At 35.2% G+C, this 23,300-nt stretch overlaps 1 protein-coding gene across 1 annotated transcript; it reads left to right on the forward strand.

The window, feature by feature from the left end:
* The first annotated feature begins 11,137 nt into the window (after positions 1-11,137).
* On the forward strand, positions 11,138-21,587 carry LOC103501625 (DNA polymerase I B, chloroplastic/mitochondrial-like). The gene is made up of 12 exons (XM_051085709.1): positions 11,138-11,533; positions 12,291-13,284; positions 13,467-13,658; positions 14,274-14,953; positions 15,236-15,677; positions 17,189-17,284; positions 17,605-17,697; positions 17,857-18,051; positions 19,557-19,649; positions 19,722-19,934; positions 20,018-20,107; positions 21,017-21,587. Exons 1-12 carry the CDS (start codon positions 11,400-11,402, stop codon positions 21,176-21,178), a joined length of 3,384 nt encoding a protein of 1,127 aa, XP_050941666.1. The 5' UTR covers positions 11,138-11,399; the 3' UTR covers positions 21,179-21,587.
* The last annotated feature ends 1,713 nt before the right edge of the window (positions 21,588-23,300 follow it).

Below are 23,300 nucleotides of genomic sequence, written 5' to 3' on the forward strand. Positions count from 1 at the left end.
TGTAGAGTTGAATGTGAAACAAAAAAAAATTGGGAAAACAATTAATAAAAAATTCATAGCTTTTACACCGTAGAAGTTGGATTACATATTCCCTATCTAGGTTTAACTCAACCATTGCACTTATCACATATTTTTTTAAACCAATTCAACTCTTTTTTACATTACAAACACACCCATAATTATTACTAATTTAGTACTCACCCCCATACGTCAAACATATCTTTATGCTTTCAAGGAACATTATGATTAAATGAGTAGGAATCACAATATCATTCAATTTATTAGATTTTCTCTTACACAATTGTTGAAATTTAAGAAATGTAAGTATTTAAGAAATGTAAGTATTGAATTAAAAGGATTACTCGTAAGAGTGTATTTAGACATTACTACTGGATGAAACTTCACATATATTATAAGTGTTATGATTTATCACATAGATTGAAAAAGTATTAAAACTAAAAATAGTAAGAAGAATTTGAACTTACTGCCGATACGTATATTCTAACGATGAACGGAAAAAAATTATCTTCTAGCCTTTAATTCTGAAATTAAATATATATATATATAAAAGTAATGTAAATGTGAATTTAAAAATTACATAAAAAAAAAAAAGAATAATACTTTTTTTATGGAATATTGTTGAGAGAGTAAAAGTTTAGACTACCGATTTTGTTGTATTTTTTTCTAAATATTTGTTAGATAACAAATGACAGCGGCTAGAAAATAAGTTATGGTTTTATCTTAGTCAGGTTTTTTTCCTCTTACTAATATTGAAAATTATTGAGAATTGGAAAGATATTTGATATTTAAGGAAAGAAAATTAATGATGTTTGGAATAAAATATATTTTGTTATTGAAAATTATTGAGAATTGGAAAGATATTTGATATTTAGGAAACGAAAATTAATAATGTTTGGAATAAAATATATTTTGTGACAATTTAGAAAAAAATTTGATATTTGGGAAATAAAAGCACAACAACTACACTAAAACTAGAATTTTAAAAACATAAAGCATTATTTAATATATATTATAGTCTTACACTTCAAAATTAATATTAAAATAAAAAAATCGATAATGTGAGGAGGACACGTGCCCCCGCTGGCCCCTTAATAAATCTGCCTCTGCATGTATAATGCTTGAAGCATAATATAGTTTGAAAAAAAATATATTTGATAGCTTAAAAGATGAAAAACGTACGTATAAAAATTATTTACCATCGAAATTTTGGAATGTAGCCCTTACACGCTTAATATAAATGTCACATTATACAATCTAGCAACCACAAATAGGGTAATACTCAACAAACAGAGAAACAAAAATAACTTGTTGGAGTAGGTAACCCAATTCGGTAATACAACACCAACTTTTGGAGGCTAGTGTGCTTAGGAAAGATAATCCACTAATATAATAAAGTTCAGTGATTCCAACGTTGTATTTATCCGTAAACAATGAAGATTAGAGTGACATCCGTAGAGCCTAGATATGATAGCTCTAACTTTTTTTGGACTTAGGTTCCCTTAATTATATGAATATTAGTGATATAGAGCTTAGTGTCACGTGGTTATTTTTCTCATTTAACCAATGTGCGGCATAAAGGTTTTAGAAAGCACCAATATAAGCCTTAAAAGTTTTGAAGACTTAGGCAAAGAGTTGAGAAAGTTTGAAAGAATTGAGAATGCAAGTGTTTATTATGAATTCCCAAGGATTTCCAAGGATGCCTACAAATGGGACCCCTTAGGGGTATTTATACTAGTGAATGACTGACATTGTACCCCCGTTAACTGACTTAAAAGGTCGGCAAAATACATCTAGACATTTCTCGGGTTTTTATGACAGACAATGACCGACATAGTATTGTTCCTGACCGACATAGAAACTTTTAGAGGTGTCTAGGCATGTCTGGAGGGGGCTGGAGCGCACGTGAGGGTCTCTATCATGTCCATCAAGTGCGCACGTGTCCCGCTCGTTGTCGTGCCAAACGTCCGTTCTCGTAGCTTCTCGAATTTTCCAGAGGCATCTCGGGTCTTCCAGGCGCGTGTGCATCTGCTTGTGTCACGTGTGCACGCTCGCACCCATGCCATGTTAGGGTCGTGCACACTTAACCAATGCTCATGCGCCCATGGGTTCCAATTACCATATGTCACTTCCTTGGTGCATTCTTGTCTTATTTCCTTGGGCCTTCGAACTGTGTGGGACTTAATTGACTACCCTTGGGCAATGCTAAGGAGCCTTAGTCTCGAAAAATTTTGTGGGTCTATTTTTGGAGGTGACACCCTCCCCCATTCAATTCTGCAACGTCCCTGTTGCGACTTTTTTGAATTTCTTAATTTCTTCTTAGAATTGCCAAAGCATGTCTTCACGTTCCCAGCTAGCTTCTAACTCTGGCAGTCTTTCCCACACAATCAAATACTCAGTGTAGTTTAGAACTCCCATTTTTCTTATCTTCCTTAGGCTAAGATTTCCTTGATTTTTCTATCAAATTCTGTTACTACATCTGTGGGTGCTCGAGAGGTTTTGCTTTTGCTCGGATCCTCCTTGTCTTCATGAAATGATTTTAGCATACTTATGTGGAAGATGTTATGGATCTTCAGCTTCAGAGGTAGTTCCAATCTGTATGTTGCCCTACCTACTCTCTCTATGATTGATAATAGGCCTTCATACTATCGGACTAGTCCCTTATGAACCTTCTAAAGGGACTTAAATTAGTTTGGTAAAAGTTTTACCAAGACATTTTCTCCGACTTCATATTCTTTTGGCATTCTTCTTTTATCGATCCATTTTGTCATTCTTTAGATCGCTTTCTCGAGACATGCCCTTGATACATCCCGTTCCTCATGCCATTCCTTTGCGTAAGGGTTAGGTCCTTCATAAGGGACAACTAAGGTGCTTGGTGTGTTAAGCTATTCATTCATGATTATCTCAAAAGGACTATTGCCCGTTGACTCACTTTGCTGGAGATTATAAGAGAACTGGGCAATATCTAGGAAGGTTGCCTAATCCTTTTGATGTGCACTGACATAATGCCTTAGGTAGTGCTACAAAAAAGCATTTATTGATCTTTTCGTCTGGCCATCGCTTTGAGAGTGGAAGCTCGTGGAGAAATTCAAGTCTGTTCCCACCAATTTGAATAATTCGCGCTAGAATTTTCTAATAAAACATGGGTCTCGATCACTGTTGATGGTTTTCAGTATCCCTCATAGTTTTACCACGTTCTTGAAGAATAGCCTTGTTACTTCATCTACCTTTACATCTGGTGGGCATAGTATAAAGGTTGCGTATTTGCTAAATCTGTCAACGACCACCATAATGCTATTGAAGCCATGGGATTTAGGTAATGCAACAATAAAGTCCATTGTGACACTACCCATGGTTTTTTGGCAACTGACAAGGGCTCAAGTAATCCAGCGGGGAGTTGTTGTTTCCCCTTGTCTTGTTGACATATTAGACAGGTCTTGACATATGCTTCAATGTCATCCTGCATTTTTTGCCAATAGCATTTATCATGTACTAGGGCAAGTGTACGGTTCATACCTGGATGCCCAGCCCATAAGGAATCATGGCATTCCTTCAAGATATCCTTCCGTAGAGATCCTCATCTCGGTACGAATAGTCGATCGTCAATTGTAAGGAGGGTATTGTTATTCTTCCAAAAGCATCTAGTTTTTCCCTCCTTGGCTAACTTAAGTAAGTTCTTGGCCAACACATCGTGTTTCATACCTTCCTTGATCTGTTCAAGGAAGTTGCTTGTGGACATGCTCGTTGTAATGGCGCTTAGCTCGGCTTTACGACTTAGGGCATCAGCAACAACGTTTGCCCTTCTTAGTTTGTATTCTAGCTTGAAGTCAAATTCATCTAGAAAGTCTTGCCAGCAAGCTTGCTTTGGCGTCAGCTTCTTCTCGGTCTAGAAGTAGCTCGTGTCGACATTATCGGCCATGACTGTGAATCTACTACTTAACAGGTAGTGTCTCCAAGTCCTTAGGCAATGTACAATAGCTGTCAACTCCTTTTCCTGTACAGTGTAGCATCGTTCTGTGTCGTTGAGCTTACGACTTTCGAACGCTATAGGATGGCCTTCCTACATTAAGACTCCCCCGATTGTAAAGTCTGAAGCATCTGTATGCACTTCAAAGGATTTCATGTGGTCTGCCAACATCATCACAAGTTCTTTCGAGACAACTTATTTTAATCTGTCAAATGCTTGCAGACATTCCTTTGACCAATCCCACGTCTGATTATTCTTTAACAAGTTGGTGGGAGGGGCAATGATGTCAGAGTACCCCTTGATAAACCTTTGATAATAATTTACAAACCCTAAGAAAGATCGTAACTCAAGTACTTTAGTTGGGGCCTTCCATTCTTGTATCGCATGTACCTTGGCCTCATCCATCATCAATTTGCCTTCTTTAATTCAATGGCCAAGGAATTCGACCTCTTGTTTAGCAAATGAGCACTTCTTCAGCTTTATATATAGTTCATTGTCACGGAGTACCTGGAAAACTTGTTTCAAATGTTGGACATGTTCCTCCAATGTTCAACTGTAAACAACAATGTCATCCAGATACGCCACAACAAACTGGTTTAGAAAGGGCTGGAAGAGTTTGTTCATAAGTGTGCAAAATGTGGCTGGTGCATTGGTCAAGCCGAAAGGCATAACTAGGAATTCATAGACACCATACTTGATCACACATGCAGTCTTTGCTTCATCCCCTTGCTTAATTTTGACTTGGTAATACCAGGATTGCAGATCGATCTTATAAAACCATTAGGCATTTCCTAATTGATCAAAGAGGTCAGTAATGAGAGGAATGGGGTACCTTTTTTATGGTGATCTTGTTGAGGGCTCTGTAATATATGCAAAGCCTCAACAAACCGTCTTTCTTCTTTTGGAAGAGCATTGGAGCACCATAGGGGGCTTTTGACGGTTGTATGTATCCTGCATTTAGGAGTTCTTTTAATTGTCTTCGCAACTTCTCAAGTTTCGAAGGGGCCATCCAATAGGGAGCCATTGTAGGAGGTTTGGCTCCTGATTCCAGCTCAATCTTGTGGTCTACTTTCCTTCTTGAGGGAAATTTCTTAGGCTGCTCCACGGGCATGATGTCCTTATACTCATCAAGGACCTTCTGTACGCTATCTGGTACTAGGGACTTGTCAGGTTTGGCTTCTTTGGTTTCTATTACCCTCACGGTTGCTATATAGCACTCGTTCTTAGAGACTCCTCTTTTGAATTGCAACACTGACAATGTATTCACCGGCTTTCCTCTCTTTAGGGGAATTGTTGTCAATAATCCATCTATTATGGAAAGCGTGCATCGATCAAAGTCAAGAAGGGTCATAACCTTGTCCAAGAATCCTAAGCCAAGTACAATTTGAAAATCATCCATGGGCAGTACAATGAAGTCTAGTCTCTTCTGCCAATCACCGATCTTCACTAGAACTCCCTTGGCTACACCCCTAATGGCTTGTGCATCGGAGTTTAGTGCTTTAACAGTCCCAATCTCTTCGTTGTACTTGAGGACTTATCTCTTAGCCTCTTGAACATCCATATAGTTATGGGATGCCCTGTCACACCCCCTTCCGGACTACCTACTAGCTTAGACCGAAAGATGGCATGAAGCCGACGAACAACGCTTTTCTTTACTTGTATCTGTCGACTCTGCTTAAAACTTTAATGTGATGAACTTGTAAATCTAGTATATAAACTATTATACATGCAACAAAATACAGCGGATCCTAGACTAGTCAAACACATACATGAAGTGTACCTCAGAATTAACTGATTTTACGAGTAAACCTAAAGACACCTTAATCAAAATATAACCAACAAAAAAATTGACACCTTAATCAAAATATAACCAACAAAAAAATTTACACAACTGCAGCTTCTAAAGCTTATACAAACTGTAGAGTATCTATAACATACAAGGGTGTATATACATCATAACACAACAAACTCTATGCCCAACTCAAAACACGTACTGGCAATAGATAACGGAGCTTCAGTAGACTAAGGCAGTCTATCAGGCACTGGGAACTCGATCTCTACCTGGAAAATGGGTAAAACATTTTGGAAAGGGTGAGCTATGAAGCTCAGTGAGTGACTCAGTTTAAAACTATGAATTTAAAGATAAGAGCACATGAAAACTTTACACTTATAAATCTGTTTATACAAGTCGTAAATGTAAACGTGTAGTAGTAAGAATAGCTTCCTCAAATACTCAGCATGTTTGTCATTGAATTCTAGCAAGGCATATCAAGTATATCGAAGCATTTTAATTAACATGACAAATCTACGTTGTGTAAGGTACACCCAGTACAACATTTACAAGCTCTACGATGTAGTGGGGCCCACCCAGCACTCACGACAGCATCGTTGTTACGAAGTACACTCAACGTCAACAATGGAATCTAACCAGTGTGCACACAGTAATCTCTAGCCTGAGGCTCAAGATCTCAGTCATGTAGTTAATGAAAATTTCATAAATCATCTAAAAATATTAAAACATGCCTGCTTATAAATTTTACACAAAGCTCGAAATTTACTCAGCTCTTTCGTGGAAAACTGTAGTTCTTAAAACAAAACTTCTTACTAATTCATGCTTTTCTTAAAACATTGTGGTTTAAATACTTTCCAAACATTTAATATCTACGTGCTAGCATAAATTTCTTTAAGAAATCTAGTCTCCAAATGTATACTTGAAAATAGTCATGAAATTCAAATACCTTTCATGACTTCGTAAATAAACATTTATCGCATTCAATCATAATAACAGTTATGAAAAATATTTCAAAGTTGGTTTTGTCACTCACCGTCTTGGACTAGATCCTTGGTCTATAAGCTCAGTTTAATTCCTCTCGGCCTGTCAACAACCCTACCGAGTATTAGAACTCTAAACATTCTGGTTTTCTAAAGATATACATAACATGTCGCACTAAAGATGACGCTCACGAAAACAAAGCTTAAGAAATAAAATTCTATTTCAACAACTCTTTGAAATTTCCAGATTTCTAACATAAACTTCAAATGACTATAACTTTTTCAATACTTAACCACATTGAGTGTTCTTTATATCAAAATCTTCATTTTGAGGTCCTCTAAAACTTACCTGAAGATGTATAAATATGATTCCCTATGAATAAACTCAGATAACCTTCGAAATAGAACAACTTCCAGAATCGCGCGCACACAACCCCTTTAACTTGTCTCTACAATTTAACTTGTTTTTAGTCATTTTTGGTTTACAATTTCTTCATGAAAGTTGTATTAAATTGAATAAGCTTTCCAACCATACCAAATAGAGATCCTAACTCCACCGATACACTCTGAAATACAAGAAAAACCAGAGACCTCCTGAATTTGCGTGAAAACCAACTGCCATGTTTTCTTCATCAAAAAGCACCCAATGAATATTAGAATTTGCTCCAACTTCCTTCATAAAATTTGTTTGAAAATGAGTTGAATTTCATTAAATGTAAACCTCACCTCTTAATTCCTTTTGAAGAGTTCAAACCGAATAAAAAACCAGTGATGTGCAGAATGAACCAAGATTCAACCATGGATACACTTTGCTTGAGTTCTCCTTCTCTTCTTCATCCTCAAAATTCTAGTAAAATTCCTCTTCTTCTTCCAAACTCTCTCTTAAATGTTCTCTGCAAATTGAAGATGGAAAAGAATGGAAGATGGATGAGAACTTTTCTTTAAAAAATGTTTGGCAGTGAAGGGAAAAGAAGAAGAAAAGAAAAAGTGAATTTTCTTCTTATTTTATTTTTTCCTTTTATCCTTTCTTTTCTTTCTTTTCTTTATTTTACTTAACAAACCATTAAATATATAAATATATATATATATATATATATATATATATATATATATATATATATATATACACACTTAATTTCTATTTTCTTTTCTTTTTTTTTTCCACGTTTAAAGAAATTAAACCAAGAAAATATCGGGTTTACATGCCCCCATATCAAACATGGCTATGACCTCTTTTCCATCGATTTGGATGTTGTCGTACAAGAGACCTTTATTCTCAATAGCAGTCTCCTTTTTCATTACCCCGATCTATTGCAACGACCCAATTTGGGGTCCTGTTGCATCATCTACTTGCTTTGCCTTTTGGAATTTTGTAATGAGGGCATTCATTGCCTTTCGATTTGGACAATCTCTGATCCAATGAGGTCCGTTACAGATAAAACAAGGTTTAGAAGGTTTAGAGGACTCACCTCAGTATGCACCATCATTCTTGCCATGTTTCCACAAGAAGGTCTTAGCTTTTCCCTATCCTTATGGGCAAAGCTCTTGGTTTTATCATGTTTGCCTCCGTGTTTTTCTGAACTAGGCTTCTTCCCCTTAGATTGGGATGAATAGTCAACAAGCGTTTCTCCTGTGGCAATAGCTTCATCAAGGGTCTGGACATTGCGACGGTTTAATTCTATTTTTGTCCAATCTTTTAAGCCATCTTTGAACTGAAACAATGCTTCTTTTTCGGGTAGATCGTCTATCTCAAGCATTAGGATAGTAAATTCTTTTATATGATCAAGAATACTACCAGTGTGTCGGAGGTGGTGGAGCTTACCTCGTGTCTCTATTTCGGCATTATGAGCTAGGGACAAAATGCTTCCGCAAATTAGTCTTAAACTGCTCCCATAAGTGGATGGCATTTTGACTTTGATCAGTGTACTTACAACGCCACCATAGTTGTGCAACATCTCTTAAGAAGGTCAGGGCATTGTTTATCTTTGCCTCGTTGTCACGCACCCCCATCGTGATAAAGTATCTCTCGAGGCCAAATAGAAAGTTCTCTATGACAGTGGCATTTCTTACGACACTATAGACATCGGGTTTGGGCACCTTGATGTTAGGAGTGCCCAACACGGTGGGGTGTGTGCTCGTTGAGGGGTTATTACCAACAACATATTTGGAATGACATTCTACGCAAAGAGCATCTAACCTTATTTCAAAAGTGATAGATTTAGTGTGGAGTTCATGTAACTCACCTTCCACGAATGCCTTTAGGGTGGTCATCACGGATGCAAGCTCTTTCAACTCCTTTTGAAATGTTCGTCCCATGTCCTCAATGAGTTCCTTGACAACCGTGGTGATTTCCGCATTTTCTTGCACCAGTTCTTCAAAGTTGTCACTCAGCCTACCAACCGCAAGTTGAACATCCTCCATTCCTTGCTGAAGGTTGGTAAGGCGAGTGTCGACATGCTCCCTTACCGTCGGACCCTTTGATTTTGAGCATCGGGTAGGAGAATGTTGCTCCTTCCTTCCTCGAGTTGACCTGCTTAACGGACGAGGTATGTCCTTCTTCAACCGACATCTTACTATCAAGAAATATGAAGGTACTTTAGTTTGAACCTTTCCTCTGATACCACCTGTCACATGGTTATTTTTCTCAACTCTTTACCTACTTTTCCCTTTTCTTAAGCCCTTTTTCACTTCTAGCAAGTCTTCAAAACTTCTAAGGCTTACATTGGTGCTTTTTAACATCTTTTTGCCGCACGTTAGTTAAGTGAGAAAAATAACCATGTGACATGAGGCTCCTTCTAAGCTTATGAGACTCTCGCTCTCATTTGAAGTTATATTTTTTTCTTCTTGTGTATTCCTTTCACTTGAAAAAACACTTGAAACTTCCCTTAAGTGTACGATAACTCCCTTCCCAAATGATTGTACCTTAGGATCCCCCAAGATTGAGAAAATTCTATCAATGATAGACTAATATTTGGAAAATTTTAAAAATTAAGTATATAGAATTTTTTTAAAAAAATTATAAATATAACAAAGTCTATCAATGATAGAAGATAGATTCTTATGTTTATAAGTGATAGACCAATATTTGCAATAAGTTGATAAACTTCTTTCATTAATACACTTTGAGAGCTTTTTACTATATTTAGAATTTTTAATTTCTTTTTTACTATATACGTTAATATTTTGAATTTAATTACTATATTTGCAACTTTTTTTTTTATCCATAACTATCAACTATTATGCATTTTTTACTGAGGAACTTTGGAGTTATGTAATGATTGATAAAATTTATATTATGTGTGATGATGTAATACTTTTTATATTTTATGGATCAATTTGAACTTTTAGGTTACATTTTAATAATACCATCAATAATTAGATAATAATTATATTTACTATGAGAGAGTATTTTTATATCAATATATTGCTAAACTATTTTAAAAACTTAATTAAAACGTCACAAATATCATGAAAAATTAATAGTTTATATATAATAAAAAATTTCAATTTACATGAAGAAATTTAAAATTCACAAAAAAAATTTATATAGTAAATTTAACACAAATTTTGAGATAATAAAAAAAATATATCACTTAGAGAGAAGTTGATTATACAAGTTCATGTCAAAGAGATGTGAATTACATATATGTCATTTGAAGTATTACAAATAAAAGACAATGTTATTGCAGATGCAATAAATTTAGAAACCGAGCCTTCATACTATTAATAACTAGAAAATATTTTCTTTACTGTCATGTAAAAATATGCATTTGATTCTTCATTTATATTATTTATGAGATATTTTAAAAAATAATCAAATATTGAAACTATTAACGAAATATAACAAAATTCATTAAACTCTCTACGACTTATTAAATTTGTTGTTAATTTTATAAATAGTTTCAATATTTTACTATCCACAAAAATTTCCCTTTATTTGTATATCTTTTATAATTTCAAAATTGTGTTTAAGTGAAAATTTTCAAGGGTTTTTTTCAAAATAAAAAGACAAATTATTTACATTTTATAGAAAAAATCACTAAAAGACAAAAAGCGTAAAAATTTTGTTTATTTTCTTTTTACCATTTCCCAATTTTCAAAGAATACAGGAAGAATTGAATTTTTTTCTTTTAAAAAAGAATAAATTAGTAAAAAGTGGAGGATTGGTTTAAGAGAAAAAATGTTTTTCAGAATATTCATTTTTATTTAAATTCATTTTTGTAAAAATTATTTAAAATATATTTAAAAAATAATTTTATAGAACTTCTAAAAAAACTCTAATTTTTATTTTTCAAAACAACTTATCTTTAAAGTAACTAATCTCAAGCCATACTTAAAAATGTTGAATTTCATTTCCATTTGTGTGGTGGCCGGCACAATGAAACCACATATATACGTTAATTTAGCGGTTTTCTCATCACTATTCACTTCCAGGGTTTAACCTTCGCTTCAGTCTCTTCAGCACCCAACTATCTACACGCTGCCATGGGCGTGCTCTGTAGTGCTCCATTTTCAGACCCACTTGCCTGAATCGACATATAAAACAAACAAAGCCCTCAAAACTTTGGATTATCCCAAAAACCTTTCTAAACCTTTCAAAACGGCTCCTTCTAGCACCAAGTTGGGCAGAGTTGCAGGGAAGATGACTTTGGGAATCTCCACTTCCCAAGCCTCTTCGTTTAGAACTCATTGGCCTTCTTATTTCTTTCTAAGGCGGTTTAGCCCTGTTTCTAACTCTTCTATTTCCATTTGTGCCTCTTCCAAGGCTCTCTGCAGGTGACTCTTCTTTTGGGTTTTTTTTTTTTCCTTAATGGGAGGTTTTTGTGTTATCTTTTTGTTGTTAATGGGGGCGTGGAGAATATTTAGTCTTCTGTATGGGGGTATTGGCTGGATTTTTGTTCTCTGTGGGTTTCTGGGGTTGTTCATTCCGGACATTTGTCGAACGGTTTCATGTTTCAAATTGCGAAGTGAGTTTTTCCCCCCATATGCGAGATTGAGCTTGTGATATGAGTAAGAATATGTTTGGTGGGTGATTTCTAAGAATTTTTTTGGTTATTATGATAACGGTTTCTAAAAATATGAGCTCGTTGTTAACCTCCTATGCTGTTTATTTGTTGTTATTGTTGATAGAAGTCACTGTTTGAATACGGCTTTGCAACTAAAATGGGAATGATTCTTTCGTACGGGTTTTAAGGCATTTGAATTCACTTATGAAGATTATGGGTTGCCTTTCTGGGCTGTATTTTATCTGGAAGAACTTTAGCTCTTTCTCCTATATCGTTATCTAGCCCACAAAATTATTTGGTTTCCTCTATCAGGAGATTTTCTCTTCAATATGAGTGTGAGTCTATGATTGATGCTTAGGTAATAGAACTCACATTTAGCAGAAGTGACACTGGTAACTTTCTTGGGTCATCCATGTCCTTGTTTTAATTGTTTCTGCCTGTCATTGCACAGAAAATTGATCAAATATAGAGAGACTATGGTTGTGAAAAACTGTGATCTTAATGTTTCTGAATATATTCTTTTGCAGAACTGAATTTGCTTCCCTGAAGACTGTGGGTGGCGCTTCGCCAAATATGAATGTTAGTCATGCTTCCTTTCAGTTTAGACAATGTTCTTTCTTGAACACCACTTCATTTTCTGAAACTAGACAATGTAGCAAGGAGAGGCCATCTGTTCCTGTAATAACTTGGGGTGATTGTATTGTCAAGATAAGACAAGAGAAGCTCTTAGAATCTAGGTCTATGGGAACTGAGATCCTGACAAACAATGAGGAAGTAAAGCTAAGAAAAAGGGAAAATCTCACCGACTATGGGACTTCTCATTGTAATAACAATCCTCGTCCTCCATATTCTAAGGTCCCATCAAATTTGGGAATCAAACGTTCTAATACCAGTAATGTTTCTGATTGTATAAACCCTTCAACTAATATTTTATCAAATGGATTCAGAAAACAAGAACCTATAAATTCTAAACGAACTGAGAATGTTGTAACTATGGATAGGATGGAAAGTAGGGCACCTTTACTTAAGACAACTGAGGTTTCAAGTGGTCAATGTAATGGAGACATTAATTCTTCTGCGGGGAGACGGTCCATGACCAAGCCTGAAAACAATTATTTGCATAATCAGGATGTTCTTACGCAAAGTAAGAAAAAGTGTACCTCTTCTCAAATCAGAAAGGGATCAATTGTGCCTCGTGTACCAGATGTTTCACCTAATGGCAGAAACCAAAGTATCTCTTTGGGAAAGGCTGATAGTGTACTGAAAACTTTGAGATTTACTGAAGCTGCTAATGGGATAAAGGGGAGTGTAGATGTGGAAAAATTGTCTAAAGGGATCATCAATGGAAGTGGCACCAAGGTGACCGAAGCACCTGCAACTACATGCAAGCCAGATATAAAGGAGAGGCTTAATGGTGTATATGATAGTGTTCTTGTTGTTGATAGTGTGTCTGCTGCAACGGAAGTTGTTTCAATGCTTACTACTAAGTACAGGAATCTTGTGCATGCCTGCGATACTGAGGTGCTTAAATCTTACTTTATTTTTATTCTCTGCTCTATGTACCTTTATGGCCTTGGAATAGGCTTACCGACCACTAATTCCAACTTAACTGTATAATTACACCCAAAATCTGCCATGCCATGATGAGCACATGCCTGTGAAATTTTCTTCAATCTTTGTTCTGTTTTTCTATTTTCTTCAAGGTGGCCAGGATTGATGTGAAGCAAGAAACACCCATTGACCATGGTGAAGTAATATGCTTCAGTATCTATTCAGGACCAGGAGCAGATTTTGGGAATGGAAAGTCTTGCATTTGGGTTGATGTTCTTGATGGTGGCGGTAAGGAAATTTTGCTTCAATTTGCACCATTCTTTGAAGATCCTTTGATCAGAAAGGTATTTCCTTTTGTTCCTCTTGGACCCTTTTTGGAGATCATTGTAGGCCTTTTTTTTTTTCCTGGGACAAATTCACAGAGAACAAGAGTGCTTTTGCCTCTCTAAAATATGTAATATTCGGTAGCAAATATAAATCACGATTTTATTTTATTATTATTTCTTTAAAATAAAAATACTTTAAAGTTCATTTTCTAAAAGGTGATTTTCAATGGTTATGTAGTATAAAATTTGTAGAATTAATTTTAGTTGCAGTAAAAATGATGTTAAAGAAGGTATGCCAAAACGCAGCCTAAATACATTATCCTTGGACTCATAGTCAGCTAAATAGTCGTGAGACACAGGTAGATAGCTGAAGCTTAGTCTCCTAGACTTTGGCCTTTAAACATATTGTTGATAGATTGTATAACTGCTAATGCTTGGTATTCTCATACATATATTGAATGCATTATAATTTTATTTCTTGATAAGATTGGTTAAATATTCCTGAGTTGTAGGAAACAATTTTGTCCATTTGTTCACATGTATTAGTTAAATTATGAGAATGCAACATGTGCATGTGTGTGGTATGTTATAACTCAGATAGTTTGGCTTTGACCAAACCTGCCTTTCTATTAGGTCTGGCACAACTACAGTTTTGACAATCACATTATTGAAAACTATGGGATTAAGCTTTCTGGCTTCCATGCTGACACGATGCACATGGCACGGTTATGGGATTCATCGAGACGAGTGAGTGGGGGATATTCACTTGAAGCTCTTTCCAGTGATAGAAATGTCATGTCTGGTGCTGAATTGGGACAGGAAAAAGAGTTGATTGGTAAAGTATCCATGAAAACAATCTTTGGCCGGAAGAAGAAGAAAATGGATGGATCTGAAGGCAAACTTGTAGTCATTCCCCCTGTTGAAGAACTTCAACGAGAAGAACGGAAACCGTGGGTATCTTATTCTGCTTTAGATTCAATATGCACACTGAAGCTTTACAAGAGCTTGAAAAATAAACTGTCTAACATGCCTTGGGAGAGAAATGGAAAAGAGATTCCAGGTCAAACAATGTTCAACTTTTATGAAGAATATTGGAAACCATTTGGTGAACTTCTTGTCAAAATGGAAACTGAGGGAATGCTGGTTGATAGGTCATATCTTGCCGAGATAGAAAAATTGGCCATAGTGGAACAAGAGGTTGCTGCTAACAAATTTCGTAACTGGGCTTCAAAGTACTGCTCTGATGCCAAGTACATGAATGTAGGAAGTGATGCACAAGTGCGGCAATTGCTCTTTGGTGGCACCTGTAACAGGTGAATAGTCTATTTTAATAATTTTTTCGGTTCTTTTTTTCTTAAATGTAGATTCCGTTTACTTGTCTACTCAGATATCACATATGAAATTATGAACGTAAATGAAGCTTTGAGTCTACTATTTGTGGAAGTTGGCCTTAGCAAGTTGTTAAGCTCTTTACTGCATAATCTTATGCATTTTCCTCTTTTGATAACGGGCGTGTTTCTGATGCGTTGGCTTCAAACTTGTTGATTCTTTTAAGTTTTAAAAAGATGCCTCTTTTTGTTTTTTCCATTTTACAGGAAGAACCCTGAGGAGTTTCTTCCAATTGAAAGGACATTTAAAGTTCCAAACAGTGAAAAAGTCATTGAAGAAGGGAAAAAAACTCCCAGCAAGTTTCGGAATATCACTTTACATTGCATTAAGGGTAAGCCTTTTTCGACAGAAATTTACACAGCATCTGGTTGGCCTTCAGTGGGGGTGGATGCTCTGAAGATCTTAGCGGGCAAGGTCTCTGCAGAATTTGATGACATCACTGACGACTTGTGCTCTCACAATGAGGTTGACAATGATTTTGAAATGATGCCTCATGAAGAAAGCAAAGGGCATATGTCTGATAATGATACTGCTTTGAAAGAATTTAAATCATTGGAGGAGAGCAAGGAAGCCTGTCATGCCATTGCTGCTTTATGTGAAGTCTGCTCTATCGACACTTTGATTTCAAATTTTATCCTTCCCTTACAGGTGAAATTCTTTAACCAAGTCCCTTTCTATACCTGTTAATAATATCCTTTCAGAAGTCACTATAATTAATGGAACTTTACCTGATTTTGACCCTGGTGCTGGTGGAAGGAGAAGAATTTTAGAACGTAGGTGCAAATAACTTTGTTTGCCAATTATGAATATTATATGTTACCACCTATCCTCTTTAAAAAGTCGTCTTCTGGCTGATATCTTAGATTGGTCCGGGAGTTCCCTCATTTACATTTGAGTTTGTCATCCTTTGTGCAGTAAGGAAACAATAGACGTTATGATTTTTTTGTCTTTGATAGGGGAGGTTGATTTTAGGACTGAGAGGAGGAATTGGCATATTTGATGGCCTAACAGGCACCGGCGGATCTAGCATAGGCCCAGGGGGCTCGAGCCACCCCTCAACTTTATTGCCTTTATATAATATATATAAAGAAAGCTACTTAATTGTTAATATTTACCATTAGCTTAGTGTTTCTCTTTAGATGTCGTTGTGAAGATTTTTTGTAAATATCTAATAGGTGTTATTAGTGGTTTAAAAAGACCTCTTGTGTGTGTGCCTAGGATCGAGGTGCAGGTTTGGAATCTTGCCTTTAAGGCGAGGCTCACAAAAATAAGGCACACCTTAGGCGCACGCCTTTTGTTAAGCACCAAGGCTCAAATCCCTCCGCCTCGGAGCTTTTCTATTATAAAAAATAATTATGATTTTTTCTTTCTTCATTAACCAAAAAAAAAAAAGGAAAAAAAATCCTAAACCTAAATACAAAAATGCTTGTGTTTAGATGTCTGCTTTTTCATATTTTTCTTTCAACCATGCTTTCTCTTCTTAATATTGTACTTTTATATATAGTGTGCCTAAATAAACACCTGCACTTTTGTCTGCACCTTGCGCTTTTTAGAAAACTATTGCACTTTATTGCGCCTTGATGTTTAATAAACATATAAATATTAATTAAAGAAGAAAAAAGAATAACATTGGGTATACGTGAAAAACCCTAGATTAGGGAGAAAAAACCATGATACGGGTCTTTTGTATATAAGGGGATGAAATATTTATAAGCCATAAAGGGCCTTGACAAAAAAAGAAATAAACAAGGGTATAAAGATTACACAAATACCCTTGGTACAATTATTTTCAACAAAACACTCAATGTTATTTTACAGGATTGAAAAATCCTTTCTTTTGTGGTCCTCTTTTTGTGGAGTGTTTTCTTTATGACTATTATTATTTCTTACTTTTTTCTCCATGGTTGTTTCTTACATATGAAAAGAAGTGCATGTAGGTTTAAGAAGGAACTAATTCAGAGTATTGCATATTGCTGCTTCACTTGATTTAAGCACAATTATCTGAAGGCATGTTGATTTTGATCGATGAACACGCAGCTTTGAATTTCAAAGCATGAAGTCTCTTTCTTCTTTGATTGACTCTTATGATTTTCATTTGTTAGACTTTAAATTCTTGACATGATTTTTGACTTGTAGTGAATTGGTTGTTTCAATTACAGGGAAGCAATATATCTGGTAAGAATGGACGTGTGCACTGTTCTCTAAATATCAACACAGAAACTGGCCGCCTCTCAGCTCGGAGACCAAATTTGCAGGTTCATAGTTAACTTTTCTCACCATACTTGCATTTGGCACTGAAGAGCTTTGTGATGATTATCTGGAAAAGTTGGTTTGCTTCTTCACTTATATGGTATCACCTCATGGCTACTAGATGCTTAGAGCCTACTGGCTACCATTATCGCAGAGGACTAAATCCCACAACAGGCATGATGTAAAATATTAGGATTATTGCTAACTCTTCTTTGCATCGGTTCTCACTTAGCCTTCTGTGTATGAGTGAATCTTATGTTCATATATTGCTTTTAAACTATGACTTTAATGGGGACTTCAGTTGGCTATATTTTTTGTGCACTAGAATCAACCGGCTCTGGAAAAGGACCGGTATAAGATCCGTCAGGCATTTATAGCTGCTCCTGGAAATTCCCTCATTGTTGCTGATTATGGCCAGGTAATTTTGTTGATGATGAGAAAGGATTTGTATATGTAGTGTGTAATTTAGATTTGCCTCATCTTCCATCGCTTTCTTTTTTGTGATTCTTTGGCTTCAACTATATAATCCTATTTGAAAAGGGAACATTATTGATGGAAATGTAAATCAATTTTGCAGTTGGAACTTAGGATTCTTGCACATCTTGCCAATTGCAAGAGCATGCTGGAAGCCTTTAAAGCTGGGGGAGATTTCCATTCAAGGACCGCAATGAATATGTACCCTCATATTCGAAAAGCTGTTGAAGAAGGAAGCGTGCTTCTTGAGTGGGATCCTCAACCTGGGCAAGACAAACCTCCAGTTCCATTGTTGAAGGTAAACTGGTGTTTTAGCTAATTCCGTTGAATCTCCCGCTTCCAAATTCTTCACTATGTGTGTGTGTGTGTGGGGGGGGGGGGGTGGTTTGCTCTTTTGTTTCTCTCTGTATCAATCGATGTTTTTTCTTTTCTTCTCTTAAAATCATGTTTCTTCTTCAACACCAAGAACCAGAAATCTTAATTCACGAATTTCTGGATACTAGAACCACATATAATGGTTTTAAGAGCAAGCTAAACTACCCAACTATCAAACAAATAACAACCAGAACTAAAGGAGACCTACACCAGCCAGGTAAACATAATGAGTTAAAATACCCCGTGAACATTACAAGAAAACCCCTTTGGATATGACAACAGGGGACATCACCCACATATATTATTACCAAGGCATGCGTTCCACTAACTTACCATAGCCTAAGAATTGACGTTTTTGGCCTTCTTTGAATGGATATTCACAATTAGAGATCTCACATGCAGCTTAGCAAAATCATTACATTTACCATAGGTGATTGGAGTGGAAAAAAGAGGAGAAAAAAGACTCTTTAGTTAAATTTTGTTTGGCCATTCTTTTAGAACTAAAAACTTTGTGGTTGGAGTGGAAGTATTGAAAGCGATCAACAAACGAAAACACTAAATTACGTGGAAACCTGAGTATCGAGAGAAAAACCACGATTCTACTCTTCTTATTTTATGATCATTGTAAAAGATACGAGATGGGGAAATAAATAAAATTATACAGTGAGTCAAACAAGGAAGGAAATTTAGGGCAAATCTTCTTTATGGGCCAAGCCCACTAACTCTAACTTTATTATTATTTTAGGATATATGTAAATTTAGCACAAAATACCAATGTACTGCACAAAATAAATGCATAAATTGTCAAGTTAAAACTTAAACGGTTATGTTCCCACTCATGAAACTATAAATAAAAAAATAAAAATAAGAGAGAAATTTCAATGTCGGACAATTGTCCAGAATGTGTTCAAATGCATCCGTATCTGACTCGAACTCTCCTAAAATGGAGTGTCCAAGCTTCATAGATTGCAATGGCAGATGGATATATTTGCATTTTAAGATGTAGCAGTGTCTTATCCTTTTCTTTATTACAGGAAGTGTTCCAATCTATGTCTCTAGTTGTCTGAAACTATAAATAAATAAACAAAAATAGGAAACAAAACTTCAGATGTCAGACATGTGTCTGAATGCATCCGTGTCTGTCATAAAACACTTCTCCTAAAATGAAGTGTTCTTGTTTCATATATATGACAGATTGATGTATTTGCATTTTAAGATGTAGTAGTGTTTTTATCCTTTTCTTGGTCCAGCAAGAACAAGAAGCATTTAAATGATCTCGTACTGATTTTTCGACTTATTTATGTGAACATTTCTCTGACTTATTTTTGTGAACATTTCTCTGACTTATTTATGTGAACATTTCTCTGACTTATTTTTGTGAACATTTCTCTGACTTATTTATGTGAACATTTCTCTGTTTTTATGCAGGATGCCTTTGCTTCTGAAAGAAGGAAGGCTAAAATGCTTAATTTTTCCATTGCATATGGCAAGACTCCTGTTGGCCTTTCCAAAGATTGGAAGGTATTTTCCAAAACCTACTTCCTGTCCCAGTATCGTTAAGTTGCTAATGGCCATGGTTACCTCACCATACAGGTTTCCTTGGAGGAAGCAAAGAAGACAGTTAACTTGTGGTATAATGAAAGAAAAGAAGTTCGTGAGTGGCAAGATCTTCGAATGGCAGAGGCTGCGGAGGAATCATGCGTTCGTACATTGCTTGGACGAGCTCGTAGGTTTCCTTCAATGAAGCATGCTACTCGTTTCCAGAAAGGACATATAGAAAGAGCTGCTATCAATACTCCCGTGCAGGTATGTTCATAAACTTCCTTTCTCAGCTTTTTGTTATCCCACTCTCCAATATTTAATTTGGGCCACGAATGTCTCTGTTACAGGGTAGTGCTGCTGACGTTGCCATGTGTGCCATGTTGGAAATATCTAAAAATTCACGTTTGAGGGAACTTGGATGGAGGCTGCTTTTACAGGTTATTTGTCACCATCTTTAATCTTCCACTTTGGTAGTTGTTACGTTTCCTAATGCTAAAGGCTTGTTTCGGAGATTGTTTTCAAAATAACTTTCTGCTTTTGTTTCCAAAGCTGTTTGAAAGAATTCATAAAAGATTAGGATTTGACATTCAACTCATATTTACAAGCTGAAGCACTTTTAGGGCTATCATTAAGTGTAGCAACAGTTGTAAAATATTGCAAGTATACAAAATCTATCAATGATGGGCTCCTTAGGCTGTTAGTGATACTTCTTGGGGCCTAATTGCTATGTAATATTTATAACTGCTCCTTTTAATAAAAAAAAAACCAACTTCGGAAATAAAAGAGAAGACAACTTTTAAAACCATCGCCAAACGTGTTTCTGCTGAATTTAATTTTGTTATCTGAAATAGATTAAGAATCAGGTCCTAAACAAGGCCATAGGTTCTGATCGAGACAATAAGAGCTATTATAAATATTGTAAATAGTAAAAGACTTAAAAATAAATGAATTTAAGTCATAGTGACCTCCTATCTAAGATTTAATATCTCAAAAGTTTCATTGCTAATTGCATATAGTAAGGTAAAAATAGTTGTTCCATGAGAGTAGCCTAAAATGTGTGCAAGTCGGTGCAAAATAAAAGGCCACTCAAAGATATTTAAAAGAACTGAGCAGAGCTAACCTTTTGGTATGAGAAAAAACTGAAAACTGCCAAGACAAACCAACCAACAAAACAACTAAACCAAGATTAATATATTTTAAGTTTGAATATATATATTTTAATGGATTGGCTGACATATGTTAGTTTAACTGTTTCAATTAGTTGTTTTCCAATTTTAACTTGCATCCCTTCCCGCAACACCCAATTTTTCTGTTTTGCATGAATTAACACTTCTTCTGAAAGTCAGGTTCATGATGAAGTAATCTTGGAAGGACCAACCGAGTCTGCTGAGGTTGCTAAGGCCATTGTTGTCGAGTGCATGTCGAAACCCTTCAATGGAAAGAACATTCTTAATGTCGACCTTGCAGTGGATGCCAAGTGTGCACAAAACTGGTATTCTGCCAAATAGATTTTTAACAAAAGAATTTCTGACTAAACTAACAAACGTCAAATGCTCCATCAGTTCAACTTTTGGATGCCTTGTGAAGGTTGTTTATGCTAAGCTGATGTGAAATTTTCACCACCCTCCCTTCCTTGAGAATGATAATGCTGGTGATAATTGATCGTTGAAATGGGGTGGCTTGTGAGGAATGAATGAAGATTCCTATTTTTTCATCTGTGAGTGGCATTCTGTAATTTATATTTGTCTAAAGGTAGGCTTGTGCTTCAGTTTACAGCAAGGAATTTTTCTTTAGCTCGTTTTGGATGAAATTGTTCTGAACAGATGTCTATGTAACTCATCTCCAAGTGTAATATTAAGTAGTGATGAAATCCTTGTCTTGCGATAAAATGAAATATCATTTGATGTCTTGGTTAAAGACATGTCTTTAGGGATTGCTAAGGTGAGAAGAAAATATTTCAATAACATTTTTTGAAAAAGTGACGTGCAAGATGATACAACTTCGTTTGACCGTATTTAAGTTGGTATGCTTTTTAGTTTTTATGTTGGGGTTTAACGAAGAAATTAAGAAATGATAGGTTCTTAACGAGTTTAATGCAGTTAACTAAAATCAGGGTACTCCATTTTGTCTTTGTTATAAGTTTTAAGTCTAATGTTAAATTATTTTTTGTTTGGTAATCATTTTAATTTTATTTCTTTATGTCTTATAATGATTTGCATTTTTCTTAGATATAATGGTTGAATTCTTAACCGAATGAAAAAAGAAAAACAAATTTAAAAGCTATTTTTTTAGTTTTCAAACTTTGGCTTGGCTTTGAAGAAAGAAAAATGAAGGTGAAAGTAGTGTTTATTGATTTAGTTTTCAAAAATAAAATGGTTATCAAACGAAGTCTAGTATTAGAGTTAAGAAATCCTGGTTGACCGACCGTGAATTAATTTAATAGAAAAAATGACACAATAAACAAGTGATAATTATTTATATGAGCATGAAAGAAATAATATATATATATATATATATATATATATATATATATATATGAATATTATTGTAAAGAATAGAATTTCAATCATAGACTTTTATTATTGTCCACTTTTAGTAATAAACATAGACAGAGGTTATATATATTTTGCTCTCTGGCTTTTGTCCATACTTGTCTCTTGTTTGTGTTCCTTCTCCTTCAATAGTTTTTGTGGTTGGTGTTGGTGTTAGATGTAGATATGGAGAGCACCAACAATATTGATATGCTACAAAGCCTAAAGAGAAATGAGAGTAACAATATAATATGGTGTGCTCGGAGAGATCCTCACTCCACATCAACAACTAGCCTATTTTGTGCCACACATCGACAACAATATTTTAGCATATAAGGCAATATTATCTCTAAGCAATTTGTCTCTTAGATAAACTACATGCTCTACTCTACCAATATCTAAAATGGCTAGAAAATACTTTAGGTTCGGTTTTGGCCTTTTTGTTTTTTTGTTTTTTATTTTTAAAATTTTGGTCTCTAAATATTTTTTTCATCTTTAAATCTTAATATTGCTTTTATATCTAATGTTTACCCAATGTTACGAAAAAACTAAGTCAAATTTTGAAAACCAAAATAATAATGATAAATAATTTTTAAAAACTTGCTTTTGTTTTTAAAATTCGGTTAAGAATACAACTATTCTACTTAAATCCTAAACTCTAAATCATAAAATAATAATAATAATAATAATAACACAAGTAAAACAGATAACATAATATAAAATTATATTTTTTTCCATGTCATCTTGAAATAACACACGAGCATAAACCTCATCTTCAATTAAACTTGCATGTCATTTTTCCTTTACATCAACGAGTTGATTCTTAGGTAACCTAATGAAAAAATGACATTTTGTGGGAGATATAAATTTCAGTAGAAATGTTTGGATAAACTTTACTTGCTCCTTACTTGTTTTTCATATCTTTAGAGAAGTTGGAGCCCGTTGGAGGGCTTTGCAAGTTCTTTCTCTATTCTATCAAGCATTTGGAAGATGAGGAACGAAGTCTGGATGTCCAATGGTGTTGATGAGCCCAGGAAAAAGTTGTGTTTCGGATGTTCAGAGCACGAGACCGATGAGCATTTCAAGTTATGTTCGGTGG

This window comes from Cucumis melo, chromosome 6 (assembly GCF_025177605.1).
Source record: "Cucumis melo cultivar AY chromosome 6, USDA_Cmelo_AY_1.0, whole genome shotgun sequence".
Lineage (NCBI taxonomy): Eukaryota > Viridiplantae > Streptophyta > Magnoliopsida > Cucurbitales > Cucurbitaceae > Cucumis > Cucumis melo.

Coding starts and splice junctions, on each gene's coding strand:
- LOC103501625 (XM_051085709.1), top strand. CDS start 11,400: ATGACTTTGGGAATCTCCACTTCCCAAGCCTCTTCGTTTAGAACTCAT. Junction 17,285..17,604: donor CTCGGAGACCAAATTTGCAG/GTTCATAGTTAA, acceptor TTTGTGCACTAG/AATCAACCGGCTCTGGAAAA. Junction 19,935..20,017: donor CTATCAATACTCCCGTGCAG/GTATGTTCATAA, acceptor TCTCTGTTACAG/GGTAGTGCTGCTGACGTTGC.